The sequence below is a fragment of the Colias croceus genome, chromosome 9 (assembly GCF_905220415.1).
Source record: "Colias croceus chromosome 9, ilColCroc2.1".
Lineage (NCBI taxonomy): Eukaryota > Metazoa > Arthropoda > Insecta > Lepidoptera > Pieridae > Colias > Colias croceus.
In genome coordinates this window covers 7,779,276-7,797,905 of record NC_059545.1, presented here as the reverse complement: position 1 = coordinate 7,797,905, position 18,630 = coordinate 7,779,276, and the positions used below count along the sequence as shown (strand labels likewise).

General features: G+C 33.1%; 3 protein-coding genes and 1 non-coding gene across 4 annotated transcripts; 1 reads left to right on the top strand and 3 right to left on the bottom strand.

The window, feature by feature from the left end:
• Nucleotides 1–76: 76 nt before the first annotated feature.
• On the bottom strand, nt 77–7,253 carry LOC123694351 (polycomb protein suz12-B). Its single transcript, XM_045639762.1, has 9 exons — nt 7,086–7,253; nt 6,949–6,995; nt 6,584–6,871; nt 6,155–6,365; nt 5,444–5,676; nt 4,723–4,939; nt 4,139–4,344; nt 2,924–3,198; nt 77–2,666 (listed from the first exon to the last, which is right to left on the bottom strand). The coding sequence occupies exons 1-9, from the start codon at nt 7,183–7,185 to the stop codon at nt 1,976–1,978; spliced, it is 2,268 nt and encodes a 755-aa protein (XP_045495718.1). The 5' UTR covers nt 7,186–7,253; the 3' UTR covers nt 77–1,975.
• On the bottom strand, nt 3,652–3,723 carry Trnad-guc. The gene has a single exon. It is a non-coding gene; the product is annotated as a tRNA-Asp (tRNA).
• A 440-nt stretch (nt 7,254–7,693) lies between the features above and the next one.
• On the top strand, nt 7,694–10,503 carry LOC123694369. The gene is made up of 5 exons (XM_045639792.1): nt 7,694–8,148; nt 8,404–8,651; nt 8,886–9,018; nt 9,812–9,941; nt 10,178–10,503. The coding sequence occupies exons 1-5, from the start codon at nt 7,789–7,791 to the stop codon at nt 10,261–10,263; spliced, it is 957 nt and encodes a 318-aa protein (XP_045495748.1). The 5' UTR covers nt 7,694–7,788; the 3' UTR covers nt 10,264–10,503.
• Nucleotides 10,504–10,543: 40 nt separating this feature from the next.
• LOC123694374 (ubiquitin domain-containing protein UBFD1-like) lies at nt 10,544–18,494 on the bottom strand. Its single transcript, XM_045639796.1, has 6 exons — nt 18,342–18,494; nt 17,771–18,210; nt 17,554–17,679; nt 17,144–17,285; nt 16,820–16,866; nt 10,544–11,205 (listed from the first exon to the last, which is right to left on the bottom strand). The coding sequence occupies exons 1-6, from the start codon at nt 18,352–18,354 to the stop codon at nt 11,095–11,097; spliced, it is 879 nt and encodes a 292-aa protein (XP_045495752.1). The 5' UTR covers nt 18,355–18,494; the 3' UTR covers nt 10,544–11,094.
• Nucleotides 18,495–18,630: the final 136 nt, after the last annotated feature.

The window sequence follows — 18,630 nt, the reverse complement described above, 5'->3', positions numbered from 1 at the left end:
ACCACTTATTACCTTATTTTAAACACGGTTATTAGTGGGTACTTACACAAATAATTAAATAAAATAAAAAACTAGATTGTTCAAAATAATCATTTAATATTTCATTTATAAGTACAAATCATTATCGAACATTACTTATAATGGAACAATACAAAAAATAACAAAATTGATGGAAAAATAATCAATACTTAGGATACATATCCTATGTTCGCGTCGTGTGGGTAAAAGTGTAAAGTGTTATTATTAATCCTTATGCTAATATCAGAATCTTTGAGAATTGTAAGGCAATGAATATTGCAGTCTTGTCGTATTCTGGTTATGACTCGGGGACTACGTTCTGGATATTCTTAGCTAAAAATAGACTTATGACTTTAAAAAATCTATTACAAGGAATTGTGATAAACTGTAGATTTAATATTATTGCGCGAGGTCGAATCACATCTCGATAATAATGTTATTTTCTTGAAAATTATTCACATTTGGTTAAAACGTTAAGTAAAATTTGTATGGTCGTCTCGTCTATTTTAGCTCAATAACAACAATTTTCATAAATTACGCATCTATTCCAATGTCACAAATACTTTGTTCTCTTCACTTTGAATTCATTGATATAGTATTAACCTAATGACTTCAAAACCAGCTTGTAACTTTTCCTTAATAAATCACGTTGCCTAAAATAAGACAAATTCAACTTTATTTTCAAAGGAATACGATCCAATTTACGATTTATTCACTCTCACATACTATATCAATGCATATTGCAAACAGCAAAACATTCACTTAATTATTTATAAGGGTAAAATGATGAATACGTTTTAGTTTCATAATTCGAGCACTGTTTTCTATTTTCCACAACAGATGCGTAGCTATAGCTAAATATATAATATATAGAAGCACATCTATATTAAGTATAAATCAATGTCAAGATAACTATTAACTATACGATTATAGGCAAGATTTACTTGTATAATGTTCATATAATACTACAATTATTTACAATATTTTCATGCAAAAATATTCTACATTATTGAACACAAAACTTTATTTGAACAAGGATTTTGATATCTTTTAAAGATATTCGGCGGGAAATTGAAACATAATAAATTCCCCTTAAACATATAAAATTGGTTTAATATCCCATTTGAATTTTATTGTATTCAATACATGATAATGCCATTGTCCTTTTTTTTATAATTTCCACTCAGTATCTCTTTTACACTTTAGGCAAGCAATCCTTCAAGTTATTTACGCTTCAGAGCGTTCCTGCATATTGCATATTATACGCATAAAAACATGATTTTTAAGTGCATTTGGATAATTTTTATTTGCCCCTTGACTAAAACGTTGGTAGACCTATAGCTACGCAACTGCATCACAATCAATTCACCTAAACACTGACATACATTACAATATTCAAACTTATTACGATCGCACAAATTATCTACTCCATTTTCCTACGAATTTCATCTAAATTCAAACACTTCTTCGACTTAATCTATTTCTGTAAAATTGACTTTAATTGAAAACTAAATACATTTAAAATATTTAATGCAATTCTTCGATCAGTCTATTGAATGGATCTGTAATTGTATTTCACTGGAGCGGAACACTGTTATTGATTTTGTAAAATCCAACTGTACTCTAGTAACAATTGTAACAACAGCCAAACTTTCGCCGACGAAGTGAAATAAAAATACAATGTTATTGCTTCAAAGTATCAAATAATATAATGAGCGAGAGATCCACGATCGAGAGAAGATAGAAATACGTATTATAATTTAGCAAACTTAACTATTGCCATCCATTTAATGGACTACTTAAATATAACACAATCGGGTAATAAAAAGAATCTATAATTTTGACGTAATCAATGAACATTTTTTAATCACAAACAGATCACTGGAAATAAATTATCGCGTGAAGTTGCACTAGAGCCTCAAGAGGGCCAGTCCTTTGATCAAAGGCTGAGTTTTCGCTATACGGAGCTTTTTCTCTCCGATATAGACGACCGTTTCCTGCTCTGTATGCTGCCGGAGGACATTTTCCGTTTGCTCTCTCCGTTGGGAGCCGGACTTGCCGACTTGAAATTAGAAGAAGTACTAGCCATTCTATTGGCATTTTGCAGGTTCGAAGTTTTCCTTCGCACTGATGGTGAAGCGTCTACATTTAACTTGGCAGTGTTGCTTTGTGGCTTCTGTTCTATGATAACTGGTTGTTGGAACTTTCCCACCGCGTTCCAGTGTTCCCGCTGCGCTTTCAACGACTCCCTCATCTTCTCTTTGGCTTCCGCGTTATCAGCGAGCATTTGGTTGAGCATCTGAACCGTCTGGTACAACGCCACCGAGCTGATCAGCCCGAAATCGTGTAATGAACTCATGTGGAGTATGAAATTTCTATAGAGGTTCTTTTCTAGGAGTTCCTTTCCCTTCATTTGTAGGAACATTTGGCAGGCGAGCGGTATTTGGCAGTCGCCTACATAGTTGTACTTCATGACGTGTAGGTTCCACATTTTCATGAGTTCTTTCTCGCCTTCGTTGACGTCCGTGAACTCATCTATCATCATCATGGTTTTTTGTTGGAGCCATAACGGGTCTGTTTCGCTTTCCGAGTCTATGTCTAACTCGTTGGGGTACACCGGCAGACATGTTATCGTGTGATGATATAGACTGTAATTAAGAGCAAAAATGTACAGTAAAGTTGTAAAGGTAAATAAATTAAATTTATTGTAAATAGTGAATATTATAAAGATACAGAAATCATTTTTAACTTTACATATTAATTATCTGAAACCATACAAAGAAAAGAAAAAATATAGAAATAAAATCACCATTCACAACAAAACAACCATTTCCAAATACACGAGTCATCGTAGAGAACGTGATTTATATGTCTATTCAACTATGTACCTATACAAAAAACTTACCGATTATGCCCCGTAATATACGGTCTTTGCGCATCCAGTATATCATTATCATCTAGCTCCAAGAACTCAGCCAGGCTGTGTCTTGTTTGACGTCTTCTAGCCCGGGGCCTCCAAATCAGCAGGTGTGTGAGCGAGGCCCTACGTGTGGGGCCCGCGCGGGGCCCGCTGGCGGAAGAACGGCCCTGCGACGCTATGAGATCGTGGGGGGAGCCCGTGTAGGAACCGTCGTAAAGCTCGTTTATTGATACGTCGATACGCGCGCCGCCGGGGATCGGCTGTAGATTAAAAATTAAAATTACAAACAGTTAGGAATATAACGGATTATTTGGTGCGGTTACAGAATTGTAATAAGATAAAAAAATAATTGCAATAAGGCATGCCTAGAGAGGGGGAAACAGAATTTCACATAAAATTGACAACAAGCTTTAATGCATCTATAATTAAAATAATAAATTTTATTTAGAAATAAATTTTGCACTGCAATTTATATAAAATGTAATAAAAATACGAGATACTTTAATAAATAACCCATAAATAAAAATAATTATATTAATGATAAGAAAATGTACATAGCTACTGTATATTTTCTACAATTTATAATTTGGACGAATTATAAATTGAAACAAGAAAAAAATTATTTACAAAATTTTAAAATAAAAATTAAATAAAATAAATAAATTCGTCAAAAATTTCAAATAACACGAAATAAAAATTAAAAAAAAAGAGTTCTCTCCGGCGGGGAATCGAACCCCGGTCTCCCGCGTGACAGGCGGGGATACTGACCACTATACTACCGAAGATTGTGATTGACGTCGCGAAATAGTCGATCGTAAGAATCGTCGCGAAATAGTCGGAGTAAGATAATAATGAGATAAATAAAATGAATAGAGAAACAGCAATACAAAATGCATATGGCATGTATTTCCTATGACAAAATTTATTCTCTTCTTCTATCTTGCTTCTAGGTACATGACGAAAAAAGGGTTAAGAACAACTTATTGCAAATTTTTATTTATATTCTGTTTCAAATTCAAATATTTCAGATTTAAATAAATTTTTACTCGTGTAAGAATTTCAAAATAATTATGCATAAATTTTGCACAACAAGCTCTTAAAACTACATAATATTACTTTTAAAACTATCTCAAAGTACTGCAAATTATTTCTTTTTTTATATAAAAAATGCCATTCTTAACCAATAATAGCAATACTCACAAAGTATGTAAAGTTGAATCTCGAATGGCATAATTTAAGGTGTTTCAACAGCGAGTACAGAGTCCCACAATCCAACGAGCACCAGGGGCAGTGTAAATCGTCGCACGCCTCCGTCTGCTGTCTTGAGTTGTTGTTGTATAGGAACTGGTAGATAATCTGTTGTCTCTTGCTTTCGCCTTCACTTGTGTCCGATTTTATTTTATCATCTATATAGTAAAGAAATGCATTTTTATCAGTGTACATACATTATAAGATGGATTTTAAAATATAAAAAAAAATCTATGAATGTGGAATAAAACTATATAATACAGACTTTGTATCGCAAGGATATTAAAATTAATGAACAGCATAAGCATCTTTAAAATTGATTTTATGTAGATAATAATTCTTTTGAAACTTTTTATTGTAACCATATATTATTAACTTAACAGTATGATTAATCTAATATGGATTATGATTATTATTATGTATTAGATTAGTTAACAAGTATTTTATAGCCAAGATATAGATGCCACAGTTATTTGAAAATACACAATAGGTGAAACAATTTTAGCAATAAAAAAACATTAATATGTTAATCTTACTTGTCTTATTATCGCTAGCACCACATTTATTTGTTGATATCCTATCTTTGCTTGTATTGGATTCCTTTTTGATTCCATTAGTCTCATTAGCTTGGTACAATTTTGGTCTATTCACTAGTCCGTTTGTGGGTTCTTGACTCCAACTCAGCTTGAGTTTTAATAGCGGTCTGACTTTGAATATGTCAAACGGATTTGTTTCGGAGTGCAATTCATTTTCCTGTAATAAATGTGCAATATGAGTTATCTGTATTTTGAAGAATTTATACTGAGATTTGTTAAACATTGTCTAGAAATAAAAATATGTTTTGGAATCTGCATTGAACATTGCCGTAACTATCTTTTGACAATTATTAAGTTTTAATTTCTTTACTTTGATATTGTAATTTTTTATTAGGGTCTTTCATTAAACATTGGTTGTTCTTGGCCTGTGGTGACCACCTCCTGTGAGTGACATCTATTGAAAATGTACTTTATTGTTCAGCCAATTCAATTTACCATGCCAAGTTACATGAATGCTACTATAGGCTGAAAACATTGACCCATGCTTAATGAAAGACCATATAGATACAATAAAAATACTCTTAATATTTTTGAAACTCATCCAAAAATTTAATACTTATTAGATTTCAAATATAAAGTAGAGGCAGCTGATTTTGTGAATAACTCAACTGATTGTTTAAAATTTTTGTACTACTTGAAATGATTTATAAAAACTACTTACATTAGGTATAGTTTCCCACTGGGCCATTAAAGCCTTATGAGGTGATCTAGCTATAGTAGCACTCCTGCCTCCTGGCGTTGCATCATGTAAGACCAAATCATATTCCCCATTTGTCAGAAGGCATCTATTGTGCTTGTCATAGACAATCAATTCACTTCCATAGAGCTTGCTCCATTTATTATCTGTTGGACTTGAGTTTATGTCAGAGGACTTAATGCGCTTTGTGAGTGGTTCTGAAATCATTATTTATGTATGTTAGAATATAACGTTATATGGAAATTTGATAAGTTATAAAGACCCTGTAGTTCCAATATAAATACAGGTGCAGTTTTTCATCTCCAAATGGTCATCATGACAAAATGACATGAAATAGCCTGAGTCTTTGTTTTTAGTCAAATTTTCATAGCATTTTGTTCAAAAGAGGTTTGATATCCTTCTATTGGGTGTGAGTGTGCTAAATGGGCTTTTAATGAATGATGTCTTTGAAGTCCATTAACATTTCTTCACCAAATAATTCCAGTAGAGTTACAGCTTTAATGAACTCACATTATTGGTTAACAATCAAGAATTTAACATAATTATATTAAAACATATTTGAGGATTTTGTTGGTCTATTTAATCTGTAGTAGATTATATATGCTATAGTTACATTTTATGAGAATATAATTGCATAATATGTTCTAAAGAATAGTATAAAACAAGTATACTTACCATCACTATCCCCATTGGTTATTTCTGTGGTATTAGCTGTCCCATTAGTGTTACTTGTTGACTTAGTTATCGTTACTCTTAGCATGAGCATGTATGACTTGACATTTGGACCCTGGGATGGACTGAATGTATCGCTTGCTATGCTCACAGCGGATGCCATGGCTGGAGGCTCTGATGATGAAGGATTTAGAGGCACAGAACAACTGCCAACCTTGAATGGAAATATTTAAATGATTAAAGGATTTTATCTGTTTTCATTACAATTAGGCTATTTATAAGAACAATGTAATAATCATTTTCTTAGGGAAAATTTAAGAATTGATCAGCTAGAAGCTATGGCAAATATGATGTAACACAAATTCAAAAAAAAAAAAAACATAAAGTATAAAGAATTTGCAATAATACTATAATATTTTATGTTCTACTTACTGAAACTTCAACAATGGCTGATGAGCTTTCTTTCCTTTTCTTATGGCAGATCTTTAATAATAAAGTTTCTACTTTCACTTGGTAATCTCTTGAATCATCTAAGCTCTTGTCATAAAATCCTAGGAAAGTTAATGTCATGTAACCCCCAAGGCTGTTTGGTTGTAAGTCAGTACTTTTCTTCTGTGTAATTTTTTCTAACAACGAATCTACTTTAAAACCTACTCGACTTTTATTACTCCGAGACATCCTTCTTTTCATATACGATAGCGTTCTATTTAGAAATATTGGCTGAAAAATAAATCAATGCTTCATAAACAAGGCGCCCAATTTAATTATAAAAACTTCACAGAGGATAAAATACATACCGACAACATGTTACGAGTTCGTAAAAACCTATAAATTTGTGTTGGCTCTGAAATTTAGAATAGTTTTGTTAACTTCTGTTGTGTGCAAATTAAGGCTAAGCATAGCTCAATGAAAAAGCTCACTAAACAGCACTTACTTTCGAATGCTTGCAAAAATAGCTCATGGTCCGCTTGTAGGTGATCTATTTTGGTATTTTTGTTTGTTTCGTTGTCTTTGTCGCGCTTTTTGGGAGGCATTTTGTTCTTTAGCTAGTTATCACAATCACAAATTGGAACCGCCAAGTTCAACAGTTCGTTGACTTCAGTTGACAGCGTCAGGTCAAGCGACGCTAGTGTCGTAAATCATGCGTTTTTTTTATATAATTTTATCGATAAATTAGCGAACAGAAAAACCGATTTTTTGAGAAAATAAAATAGATTAAGAATATAATTTATGAAACATTTTGTTGAGGAAAGATTAAATGTATGTGGAGATAAATAAAATAAAGCATTGAGATACATATAATATAAAGAAATTTTAAATAAAGTAGTTAAGTTATATTTAAATAATTCTGAATTTGATTTAAAATATGCCTTGTGCTCGTTAAATTAATCAAATTTTCAATGCACTATTAAACAAGTTACCGATTTTATTATTCATATTAATTAAATATTAATTCGAAGCATCACTAACTGTCATCGAACTTGCTATTTTTGTCAAAACCAGTCAAAAGTCAAAACCACTTACCACAGGTGACAGGTCAAAACTTTGTGTTGTGTGTTTTTGAAGTAGAAATTGTTTATTTCAGTCTCAATTATTATATAAATTATGACATAAATACCATTAAATATGAAAAGAAAATGCAAACAACTGATAAGGAGTACGATAATTTTCAGTACAAACTCGCAAACATTCAACAAAATGCTATAAGAAATGGCCTGAAGTTCAGTGTTATTGAAAACTATGAATTAATTTTTAAGGATACGGAAGAGCTATTAAAAAAGCCATACAATACTAAAGTTATTGTATCGGCGGTTTTTGCACTTTTGGTCTCGATTGTTTTCAGTATATTCACAGTAGATACGTTTGTAAGTGCTCGATGCTTGATACCAAGCAATTATCTAGTGTGGGAAGCAACCCGTCCTTTGGCCAACTGCAGTTATTGTATTAATGTAACAAAACCTATTATATTACACAATGTAACAAGAAGCAAATTTGATGTAAGTTGATACTACCAAGGTTTGTCTAGTTACTGCTTAAATTGTATGTTGAAAACACTAATAATTATGAATCTTCGTATAATGACCGATTTAATATTTATTATATAGATTAATATTTAGCTTTTGTATCCAATTGTCTGTATACAATCTGTACTTACATTACTTTTAAAAAGTAGTGACGTATACTTATGTTTTTAATTGTTTGCTATAGTTTAATACCTTCTTGTTATTTAAATGTAAATAATTCTTCTCCAGATATATGCATATTCATCAAAACCTATGATAGTTAAAAATGCAATTGGCCATTGGAGGGCAGTTAAAGAATTCAGTTATGATATATTTCAAAAGTTGTATGAAGACACAGCTGGCAGCTATGAAAGTTTGGATGAGGGTTGCCAGTTTTTAAACTTTAAAAGTGACCTCTTTACATTGAAGGAAGTCTTCTCAATGCCAAAAGAAAGAGTTAACAATGAACCTGGACAGAAGCCTTGGTATGTGGGATGGTAAGTGTTAATGTGGTTTTATTTAGTACAAATTTTGGAAAATCCATAAGGAAATTTGATTGGTCTGTAAGGAATTATCTATACTAATATTATTAAGCTGAAGAATTTGTTTGAATGTAAAACCACTAAGCACAGCTAGTATTTAATAAGAAATAATGTTAAGACTTATTAAAATATAATATTCAAGCAAATGTTTCTTGTTTATAATCAACGATGTTGTCTCTATATTTTTAGGGGCAATTGTCACCAAGGAATACTTCGTAAACTAAGACAATATTACAGTGTACCTAACTTCTTGCCTAGTGATGCAGAATATCCAGCTACGGAGCATATTTTTATGGGCTATGAAATAGGAGCTGTTATGCATGTATGTATAAGTTCATTTAGCTATTGTTATAGTTTGATAAAATTTATCATACATAATATACTGACATAATATTAATATATTATAATAAAAGTACTCTGTGACATACACACTTACAGTACGCGTCACGTAAAAAGAACGCTGGATGAAAGTGATGGGGTGTGTTTGCAAATGGATCGAGTTTTGCACGTAAGCTATGTGCCGATTATTTTATTTTTGAACTAGGCTCGCGAATCGTGGCTTCGCAACTCTATTTGTTATTCTTATACTACCTCATAAGTCATAACACCAAATAGACCGATAAATCGCCAATGCGCAGCATTCTTTTTACTTGACACGACCTGTATCAGTAGTATAGTATCAAATGTAATAGTTTGCATTTTGTAGTTTTTATTCATCTTGTTTGTTAGTTGATTTAAATAACATATTAGTTCTGCATTCTTATTATCTTCAATTACAATTATTATAAGATTGCTTATAATAAATGATAAGCATCTCAAAGTATATCACATTTTATTTTATTTTATTTATTATAGAATTTCCAACAAAGGACACAGTTCACGTTTATTACATCTTATTAAAATACATAATCTACTGTACCTTTAATTACAGGAAATTACAGCGTTCAATGTTCATTACAATTCAACTATAACATTCTTCAATATGCACTTTTTACCGGATTAAATGACGAAGACACCAACTAACATGAATTCACATAACTCCAAAATAAGTGTGAGAGTGTATTTAGTATTTGTCTTTTAGTTTTTAAATTTTATTTTTATTTATTCTGTTATAGCTGGATTACATAGAAAGGTTAATGTGGCAAGGTCAAGTCAAGGGTATGAAGATGTGGGCGGTCGCACCAGTGCCAGAGTGCGAGAATGTTTGCCATAAGTTCAAGTTTTATGTGGAGCCTTTGGACATTGGTAACTATTGCTTTTCGTACTGATTTATATAACATTTGTTATATTGAAAAAGTTCAAAGTTGAAAGTCTTGAAAATGTTATAAGCTGGATTCAATTCCTGGCAGAGATAATAAAGAAGCTGGTCTAGTATCACAATTCACAAGAATTTACCGTCTTGTCAACTGAGTTTTAACTGACGCCTATATTCATGATGTTGCCATCTAAAATGTATGCTAATTCTTTAATTTTCCTTACAGTATTGTTGGATACTCGTATTTGGTACCATGAAACCAGTATTCCTAAAGGACAGTTCTCCATAACAGTGCAATCAGAATATGGCTGAAAAAACATTTTTGCAGCTTTTTATTTATATAGAAAATCAGTATTATTTAGACATATCTCGATGCCAAAAACACAACTTTATTTATAAATAATTTAATTTTACAAGTTTTACATATTTTTTTATCATTGTGCCATTTAATTAAAGTATACTTTTTACATTATATTTTTATATGTGACTATTTATTGACTGTATGTCTGACTATTTATTGATGTATAATGTATTTATGAATACAATTTTTTTTAATAAAGGACGTTTTTTTAATGAGAATAAAACAAAATGATCATTTGAAACATTTTATTTTATCTAACTCTATTATCCAAATTGCAGTGAAGGATTGACAAGAAAACTTAAATGTAATTTATAAAATAATCATTTCCAAAGCTTATAATAAAAATTATATTAAATAATTTAGCAGTCGAATTTGCTTTCGAATCAATCCTTTGCTGAGTAATTATTGTAAATTTAAATAGAGATCAGGATCGAAATAACGGGATAATAAGCTCACGTATAACTTGGCTCCCTATATAGCAATTTACAGCTGTTGAGTTTGATGCATACAAGTATCAACCAAGGTCATTTGAAATCCAGCATTTCTGAAATAATGGCAATCAAGAAAATAATTGTGTGAAACAGCAAATATAATCAAACACTAGGTTTAATGTACAATCATTGACATTGTATCTAATTTATTCCCCAACCACAGATGGGTATTGTAATATTACAATGTTATAAAATAATGACTATTAGGGTTAAAATTTGACATTTAGATTTTTTTTTAAATATTGCAACTACCCAAGTAGCTTGTTAGTAAGTCGGCAGTGATGTGGACATTTAGAAGAATTGCCATACGCCAAGTACGGCATCCTTGATAGCTTCGATGTACTGCGCGGGCACCCAATATACCCAATAGCGAGATGCTTCTGTCGGTCCTAATTGAAGACCCTGTAATTTTAATAGTACATTAACATCATAACCTAAGCTTGGTTATATTTTATTCTTTGATTGAAATGTATATCTAAATATTAAATTATCATTAAATTTCTTATTAGAATTATACTTTATCACAATAAGGTTGAAAATTTAATATACATGTCGGAGAATTTAAATAACTCTCCATAATTAATTATAGTTAGGTAGATATGTGAAATAATATTAAATAATGACTCAGTGCGCACACCTTGCGCGGTCGATGGTAGTACCGAGACTATATCATCGAGCTACTGACTCAAGGAATATAAACCATAACATGGCCCGTAACTCCATGCATTTCATATCAATTCAATATCGCCATTATGTTGTACACCATAGAGTACTTTATAATAGGAAGGTATAGCCACATAACAACTACTCTGTTATAATTCTCTCACACGGCCATTCTGACAACGAGCGCGTTCTCGCGCGAACATTCGACTAGTAATTTTGCGCAGATTACTTACTGCGTTGCTATTTCATTTGCTGTATTCAAACTCTTTTCCCTTCACGGTTTGTAACTTTTCACACCGACTCACAAATTATTACTCATCATCGTCATCATCGGTGATATCAACAACGGCTACTGTCGCCTAAAGACGAAGCTTTGAATGTATTGTGTGTGTGTGTATTATATTGTAAGTGTAGAGCTCTGAACAAATACTGGAACTACATGCAGCGCGGAGCCTGACATGTACTGTAGTCACATGAAGCGCAATGCTTCGCACAAAATCTGGAACTACATACAGCGCGGAGCCTGTCATGTACTGTGACTACAAGGAGCTTAAAGCTACCCACAACAACAGGAACTACACGAAGCGCGAAGCTTCCAATGTACTGTGATCACAAGGAGCGCAATGCTACCCATAAAATCTGGAACTACATGCAGCGCGGAGCCTGCCATGTACTGTGATCACAAGGAGCGCAATGCTACCCATAACATCTGGAACTACATGCAGCGCGGAGCTTGCCATGTACTGGTGTGTGTGTATTATATTGTAAATGTAGAGCTCTGAACAAATACTGGAACTACATGCAGCGCGGAGCCTGACATGTACTGTAGTCACATGAAGCGCAATGCTTCGCACAAAATCTGGAACTACATACAGCGCGGAGCCTCATATGTACTGTGACTACAAGGAGCTTAAAGCTACCCACAACAACTGGGAACTACACGAAGCGCGAAGCTTCCAATGTACTGTGATCACAAGGAGCGCAATGCTACCCACAACATCTGGAACTACATGCAGCGCGGAGCCTGCCATGTACTGTGATCACAAGGAGCGCAAGCGCTACCCATAACTACACGAAGCGCGGAGCTTCCAATGTACAATATGACATACACGCCTTGCTATGTCAAACACAGAGCTATTATTGAGCTATTAAAGTGCGGTGTGCATGTGTGTTATGAAACTTTTGTGTAATACTTAGATTAACTATACGGAATTATGTAACAACCGAGGAAATAAATAGGTAAAAATAATAAAATAAAACAAAAATAAAAATATACGGAGTATTTATTTTTTTACAATACTTTATTGTACAAAACAATGTAAGAAAATCTAGTACAAACTTATAAGGTAAAAATATTTTGCACAATATGCGGCCTTATTGCTACACAGCAATCTCTGCCAGGCAACTTGCAAATTACTGGAAGTAAGGAGTAACATTTGTGGAATACATTTTTATTCATTGGCTCACTTTCCAACTGCTTAGATGAATTTGGAAGTTCTTGACACAATTATGTACTGAGCATGGCCTCCAGTTTGAGGCTCGATTCGATACCTCTCGTTATCGCAAAGTCTATAATCTCATAATTTTGTATGGACTGGAGAACTTTTCTCCTAACTTAGTAATTAACATCGTATGACACGCCGTCAATTCGTCGTCCAGTGACATATTTAGTGTATTTATAGGAATACACAAAACCACCTTGCACTTATAACTTGATGTATACTAACAACGTATACAACACTTTACGGGGCAGAGTAACAGCTAATAATTAATTTACGAGGACTGAACCCGGTTCTAAAGTCATACCAACTTCCATATCATTTACCACTACCGACAATATCACATTCTCATAGTCTACCTTCAGACAATTCAATAATCATAAAATGACCGTCAAAACAAGTAAAATATTATTGATGTTACAATCGGCTTTTCTCTCTTACTAACACAAAATCATCAACATTTAACAGACGTGCAATTGCTCGTCCATCCTGACTTTTGCGTTATTTCTAATTTCAAACAGGTTAACTACTAAAGTGTTGACACTCGTACTAAATCATTATAACGCAGTGGTCTTGCAGCCTATAGACAATTGCAATGGGCTGTCGCCTGTGCTGTGCGTTTCTTTTATACAATACAATTCAAAGTAAGTTGAATTTCGCCAATAACTGAAGAATACCATAGGTTCATGATTTTCAGCGATACTGAAACAATGAACTTAAGAACAGACATAAACCTTTTAAAATAACCCGTTAGCGCAACTCAACCCGCTTGTAATTTTGTAAAACTCAAAAGAACACTGCCAACTCAAGTCTATGAGTTCGCTACCTGCGAATGACGTAGCTTAATCGGCTACTATTCCTTTCAGCGCACAACAAAAACAAAGCGCTTAACATGCTCTTTTTTTTGAAGACACATTTTTAACAGGAGCTAGGTGACAATATTAACCAGTAAATGCGTCAACAATTACCAATACGCATTCTATACTGCTACTCGTAAGTGCCATTCGTATCGATGGTTATGTATGAAGTGGTTCTGATACATTTTCTATCGGATGTCAAGTCAACTGTCTAGCTCTAGAGGGCCTTTTATTAACTCTAAAAACGTTCAATGTACGTTCTAACGAACTAAGTACACAAAGTTTGCAGGTTTTTCCAAACTAAAATGTTTCAAATAATCATGAAATGATTGTATCAATAAATGAATGATAACACTTCGTTTGCACCAAACAAAAGGAAATGTTTATACAGCAAGCATTTTTTTATCATATGTGACACCTTAAATTTAAATCAATAATATCATTTTATCGGCTGCAATTACTTTACTTATGTTCGGATCTAAGTTGTTCGGCTTGTAGTCGTCGCGAATCTTTACTATTTTTGCCCAAATTGAACATTATGTGAAGACAACTAGTTTCTACTAATAAAATCTACACGCGGTATTCTTGGACCCTTGCGTAGGTACCGACTTCGAAATCAAAAGCTTGTATGTAAGCCCATCATCTATGAACACGATGAGAAAATATTTTTCTTATGACATGATGCTTTGAGACTACATATTTCAGTCTGTTAATATTCTAAAATGTTAACGCTTAATAGATTATGCTTGAGGTCTTCTTAAATCTTATAACTCTATTTAATAACTATGATAACAACTTTCTGTGTCAGTGATTCTTTGATAATATTCGATTTTTAAGTTGATCATTACTTTCTTGTAGGAAAACTGAACCACTATTAATCTATTGAACAGGAATCTGTTTGTACTTCAACAACGAGATTTGTCCGAAAATCGTTAATAAAGAAGCAGAAATCTTTTTTTTTTATCATTCTAAAATATTTCGCGAACTTAAACGTTCTTTTGACAATAATGCTTCAGCAAGAGCCTTATTTTTTTTTTTATCTGACAAGTCTACCATTCGATGTTTTGAAACCTTGTGGTGAATACCTATTCAATGTTGCAACAGCAACTTGCATTTATTCCAATTAAATGAAAACTCTGCGCAAGCGAGACTTTCAATATTCTTTTTAAACAAAAGAATGTAACCTCTATTGATTTTGAAACTCGAGAACATCGTTGATTATAAAAAGTAGCTATGAAGTCACGTAATTTATCTAGTCCTTGGTTAACAACAAGGGCATTACAAAACCTTATCAATGTTGAAAGAACTGTAGATTGTGCTAGGGTTGTATTCACAAGTCTTATTCCCATTTCACAAAATTTGTGCTTTACTTTCAATAATGGATCTCACACGATGAACATCATAAAAATCATTTAAATCCGTGTCTATAGATTCAAAATTATTGTCCGCAATAACAAATATTGTTTATTTTAAATTCACGAATAATTTGAGCCCATTGTTATCCATAATCAAACTACGTTCGGCTCTAGTAAAAACATCTCGACCTGTTACTCCATCCCAGGAAGTACTCGAGAGTCTACAATAACCAAAGCTCATATTTACATCATTAACAGTTATGGGTAATGTTGTACGGGCGAATGAATAGGTTGATACAGTGCCAGTTCTTGTTACGCGAGTGTATACAAATTCTAGAGGCCCGGTCATGCTATCGGCTATCCTTTTACAAAGGAAAAAAAAAACAATCGGACTTGCTGTCAATAAGGCACTTGAACTTTATGCCGGCAACGTCTGTGACTGTAAGCGGGGTATCGTGCTGTAAACACACATTAATAAGGGTATTGTTTCTTTAAGAGCGTGCCGCCCGTTGCTTAGAAAAACAAACCTCTTCTATGTGACCAAATTTATGACAATTTCAAGTTGTTGTACTATTTCTTAAATATTGAGCGGACCTTTGTTATTCTTATCGATTAAACTAACTGATTTTGTTTCATGGGCGAGATTTACAGTCACGTTTGTAATGACATGTGAACACACAGTTATAGCAAACAATTTGCAACATGCGACGCTTTAAATGATTTATGCCAAAATGTCTATCAAGACCCACAAAATCAATCGGCGTGTATCATAATAAATCAGATCATACCTGGTCATCTGCAATACCTTCTGCCACGAATTTACTATATTCGCATAGTTCCAGCCCGTTCTCAGCGGGTCGATTAGCGCCAACTTTGTAGTGGAGCACTCGATGTATGTTGAGACTCGATCACTTTTTTACCATACCATATCTCGAAAAGGTATTTCCTCTCGCTTCTTAGCTTCTTTTCACGTTAAAAATAATGTCCACACAGGTAGATGAAGGCTGGCCTCGTAGTGGGTCTTCCTTACTTATGCGTTAGACCCGGAAGCAAAATGTTTCGTTTTAGGAAAGTGTATCTGCCATTTCTTTTAGCAGAGATGCGCACGACATGGTGCTTTACAACCCACACACAACACATGATGTTGTTGTGTTGACATTCTCACGATTTATTGGTGGAAACTCTGGTTCTTCTCGAACCTCATTAACACTATCTATTTCTTCTTGAACTTCACTAACACTATCACTCGTTTCACTCACTTGCAGATTTGCATCGTTTAACGTAGTCTTATTCTTATTGGAATCGGGGGTAATAAGTGCCGATCCCACCGCTGCTGTCGGAGAATTTAAATAACTCTCCATAATTAATTATAGTTAGGTAGATATGTGAAATAATATTAAATAATGACTCAGTGCGCACACCTTGCGCGGTCGATGGTAGTACCGAGACTATATCATCGAGCTACTGACTCAAGGAATATAAACCATAACATGGCCCGTAACTCCATGCATTTCATATCAATTCAATATCGCCATTATGTTGTACACCATAGAGTACTTTATAATAGGAAGGTATAGCCACATAACAACTACTCTGTTATAATTCTCTCACATACATATAGTTCAATAATTTTATATCTTACCATAATATGATATTCTTCATGATCCTTTATTGGTTCTGAAGTAATACCTGAAATAATGATAAAATTATTTAGGGAACATGCATTATTCAGCAAATATGTAGCATATTTCATAAAATTTTCTGTCATCTTATTTTCATAGTTATTTGCGCAACATATTTTTATGGGGTTTTTTTAATAGATAGAGTGATTCAAGAGGAAGGTTTTAGTATATAATTTATTAGATTTCAGACAAAGCGGGCGAAGCCGCGGGCGGTAAGCTAGTTAATTAATAAATTAAGTATGAATTTTCTGTTAATAATTTTTTAAATATAAATTTATAAGTACTCTTAATAGATGTCATGGCAAGCTTCTCAGTCCTCTCCTTGGTTCCGAGCCACAGCTGGTCCTGTTCTGGTTTGAACGTCAGCCGCACCTTTCCACCGTGCTTATTTAACATGCCACTGAGGGGAACTGGTGGTAGGGGCTCCTGTATTGTAAAAAATTGTAAATATGTAATAAATATAAATAGATTTTGTTTAAGATAGCAGCCTATCTATAAAATTAACATTTAAATATAAAAATAATTAAATATTTGGAATTAATTAAATTAAACAAGAATGTTAGACCATAAAATTTAAGCAAATACAATTAATAGGTGAAAAGTTGCTTATTTCAGAAAATATTCACATGGTGTGATAAAACAGAATAAATAGAAAATAAGACTCCCAAAGAATAAGTCATTTTTATAAACTTACCTTTACACCTTTTATTCCGGGCATGACATCTGGTGGAATGCCTTTGTCCAGAACTTTCCTATGGATTTTTTGCATACAAAGAGGTTCTTTACTTGACTGACTACTATTTTTTTCTTCTTGAATTTCCTAAAATGCACATAAATATAAATATTGTGATGAAATCTCTTTGGTTAGTTGTGATGTAGTCAAAACATTATTATTAACACTAAGTATTCACCTTTGGTGCACTTTTCACAGCCAGAATATCATCCATTTTTGACCCCACAAGCATGACCTTTCCTCCTTTAACAACGCCAGCTTTTCGAAGGGTCACATCATCTTTTGCCATTCCTTTTATAATTAATTTTTGAGCTGATTGCGGCACTCCGCATATTCGTTCCAAGTGAGCTTTTAATTCTAATACAGTTGCGTCGTAGGCGAATGTGATGTCATGTTTCATTTTATTAAAAACTACAGTAAATTCGACTTGTTCTGGTATTTCACATAATTCCAAATCTTCGGTGGACTCTGATGTGCATGCGGCGCTTTCTTGTGGTGTCTCTGTGCTGGGTTTATCATTGTCAATACTGCTTTTGCTTTCTAAACATGCCTTAGACGCTCCATTTGCGACGTGTGAGTTCGGATCCCTGTTCTCTGCTGTATCTCCTTTTTCTGATGCTAGTAAACAAGACACGAGATGAGTTAGCAATATTCTAGAACAAAAGGCTGCTTTTGTGCCTCGACAAGTGGACAAATATGTCGAGAATTGTAAAACTTATGCATTTTACAAGGTTTTTATTAATACTCACTTATATAATCCATAATTAAATGCTATATATTTCTAAAATTTTTACTCGGTAACCAATAAATTGAATCCAATAACGAGTTGTTTTGAAAAAAAAAATTAAAAATATAACTGGCTGACGTGAAGCAACAAATTTTACACCAATCGTCATTCCGTCATGTCATTGTCTCATTCTACAAAAGAATCGTTCAGAAAGTAAGAATGAATGAAATAGAACGTAGTTATTATAGTTAAATAATAATAATAATACATTCAATAAACTGAAATATAAGCGTAATAAATAAAAAAATAAG

Coding starts and splice junctions, on each gene's coding strand:
- LOC123694369 (XM_045639792.1), top strand. CDS start 7,789: ATGCAAACAACTGATAAGGAGTACGATAATTTTCAGTACAAACTCGCA. Junction 9,019..9,811: donor AAATAGGAGCTGTTATGCAT/GTATGTATAAGT, acceptor ATTCTGTTATAG/CTGGATTACATAGAAAGGTT. Junction 9,942..10,177: donor TGTGGAGCCTTTGGACATTG/GTAACTATTGCT, acceptor TTTTCCTTACAG/TATTGTTGGATACTCGTATT.
- LOC123694351 (XM_045639762.1), bottom strand. CDS start 7,185: ATGCCTCCCAAAAAGCGCGACAAAGACAACGAAACAAACAAAAATACC. Junction 5,677..6,154: donor AACCAATGGGGATAGTGATG/GTAAGTATACTT, acceptor TAATGATTTCAG/AACCACTCACAAAGCGCATT. Junction 3,199..4,138: donor GATTCAACTTTACATACTTT/GTGAGTATTGCT, acceptor TTTAATCTACAG/CCGATCCCCGGCGGCGCGCG.
- LOC123694374 (XM_045639796.1), bottom strand. Junction 17,680..17,770: donor CTGTGAAAAGTGCACCAAAG/GTGAATACTTAG, acceptor TGTGCATTTTAG/GAAATTCAAGAAGAAAAAAA. Junction 17,286..17,553: donor CCGGAATAAAAGGTGTAAAG/GTAAGTTTATAA, acceptor TTTACAATACAG/GAGCCCCTACCACCAGTTCC.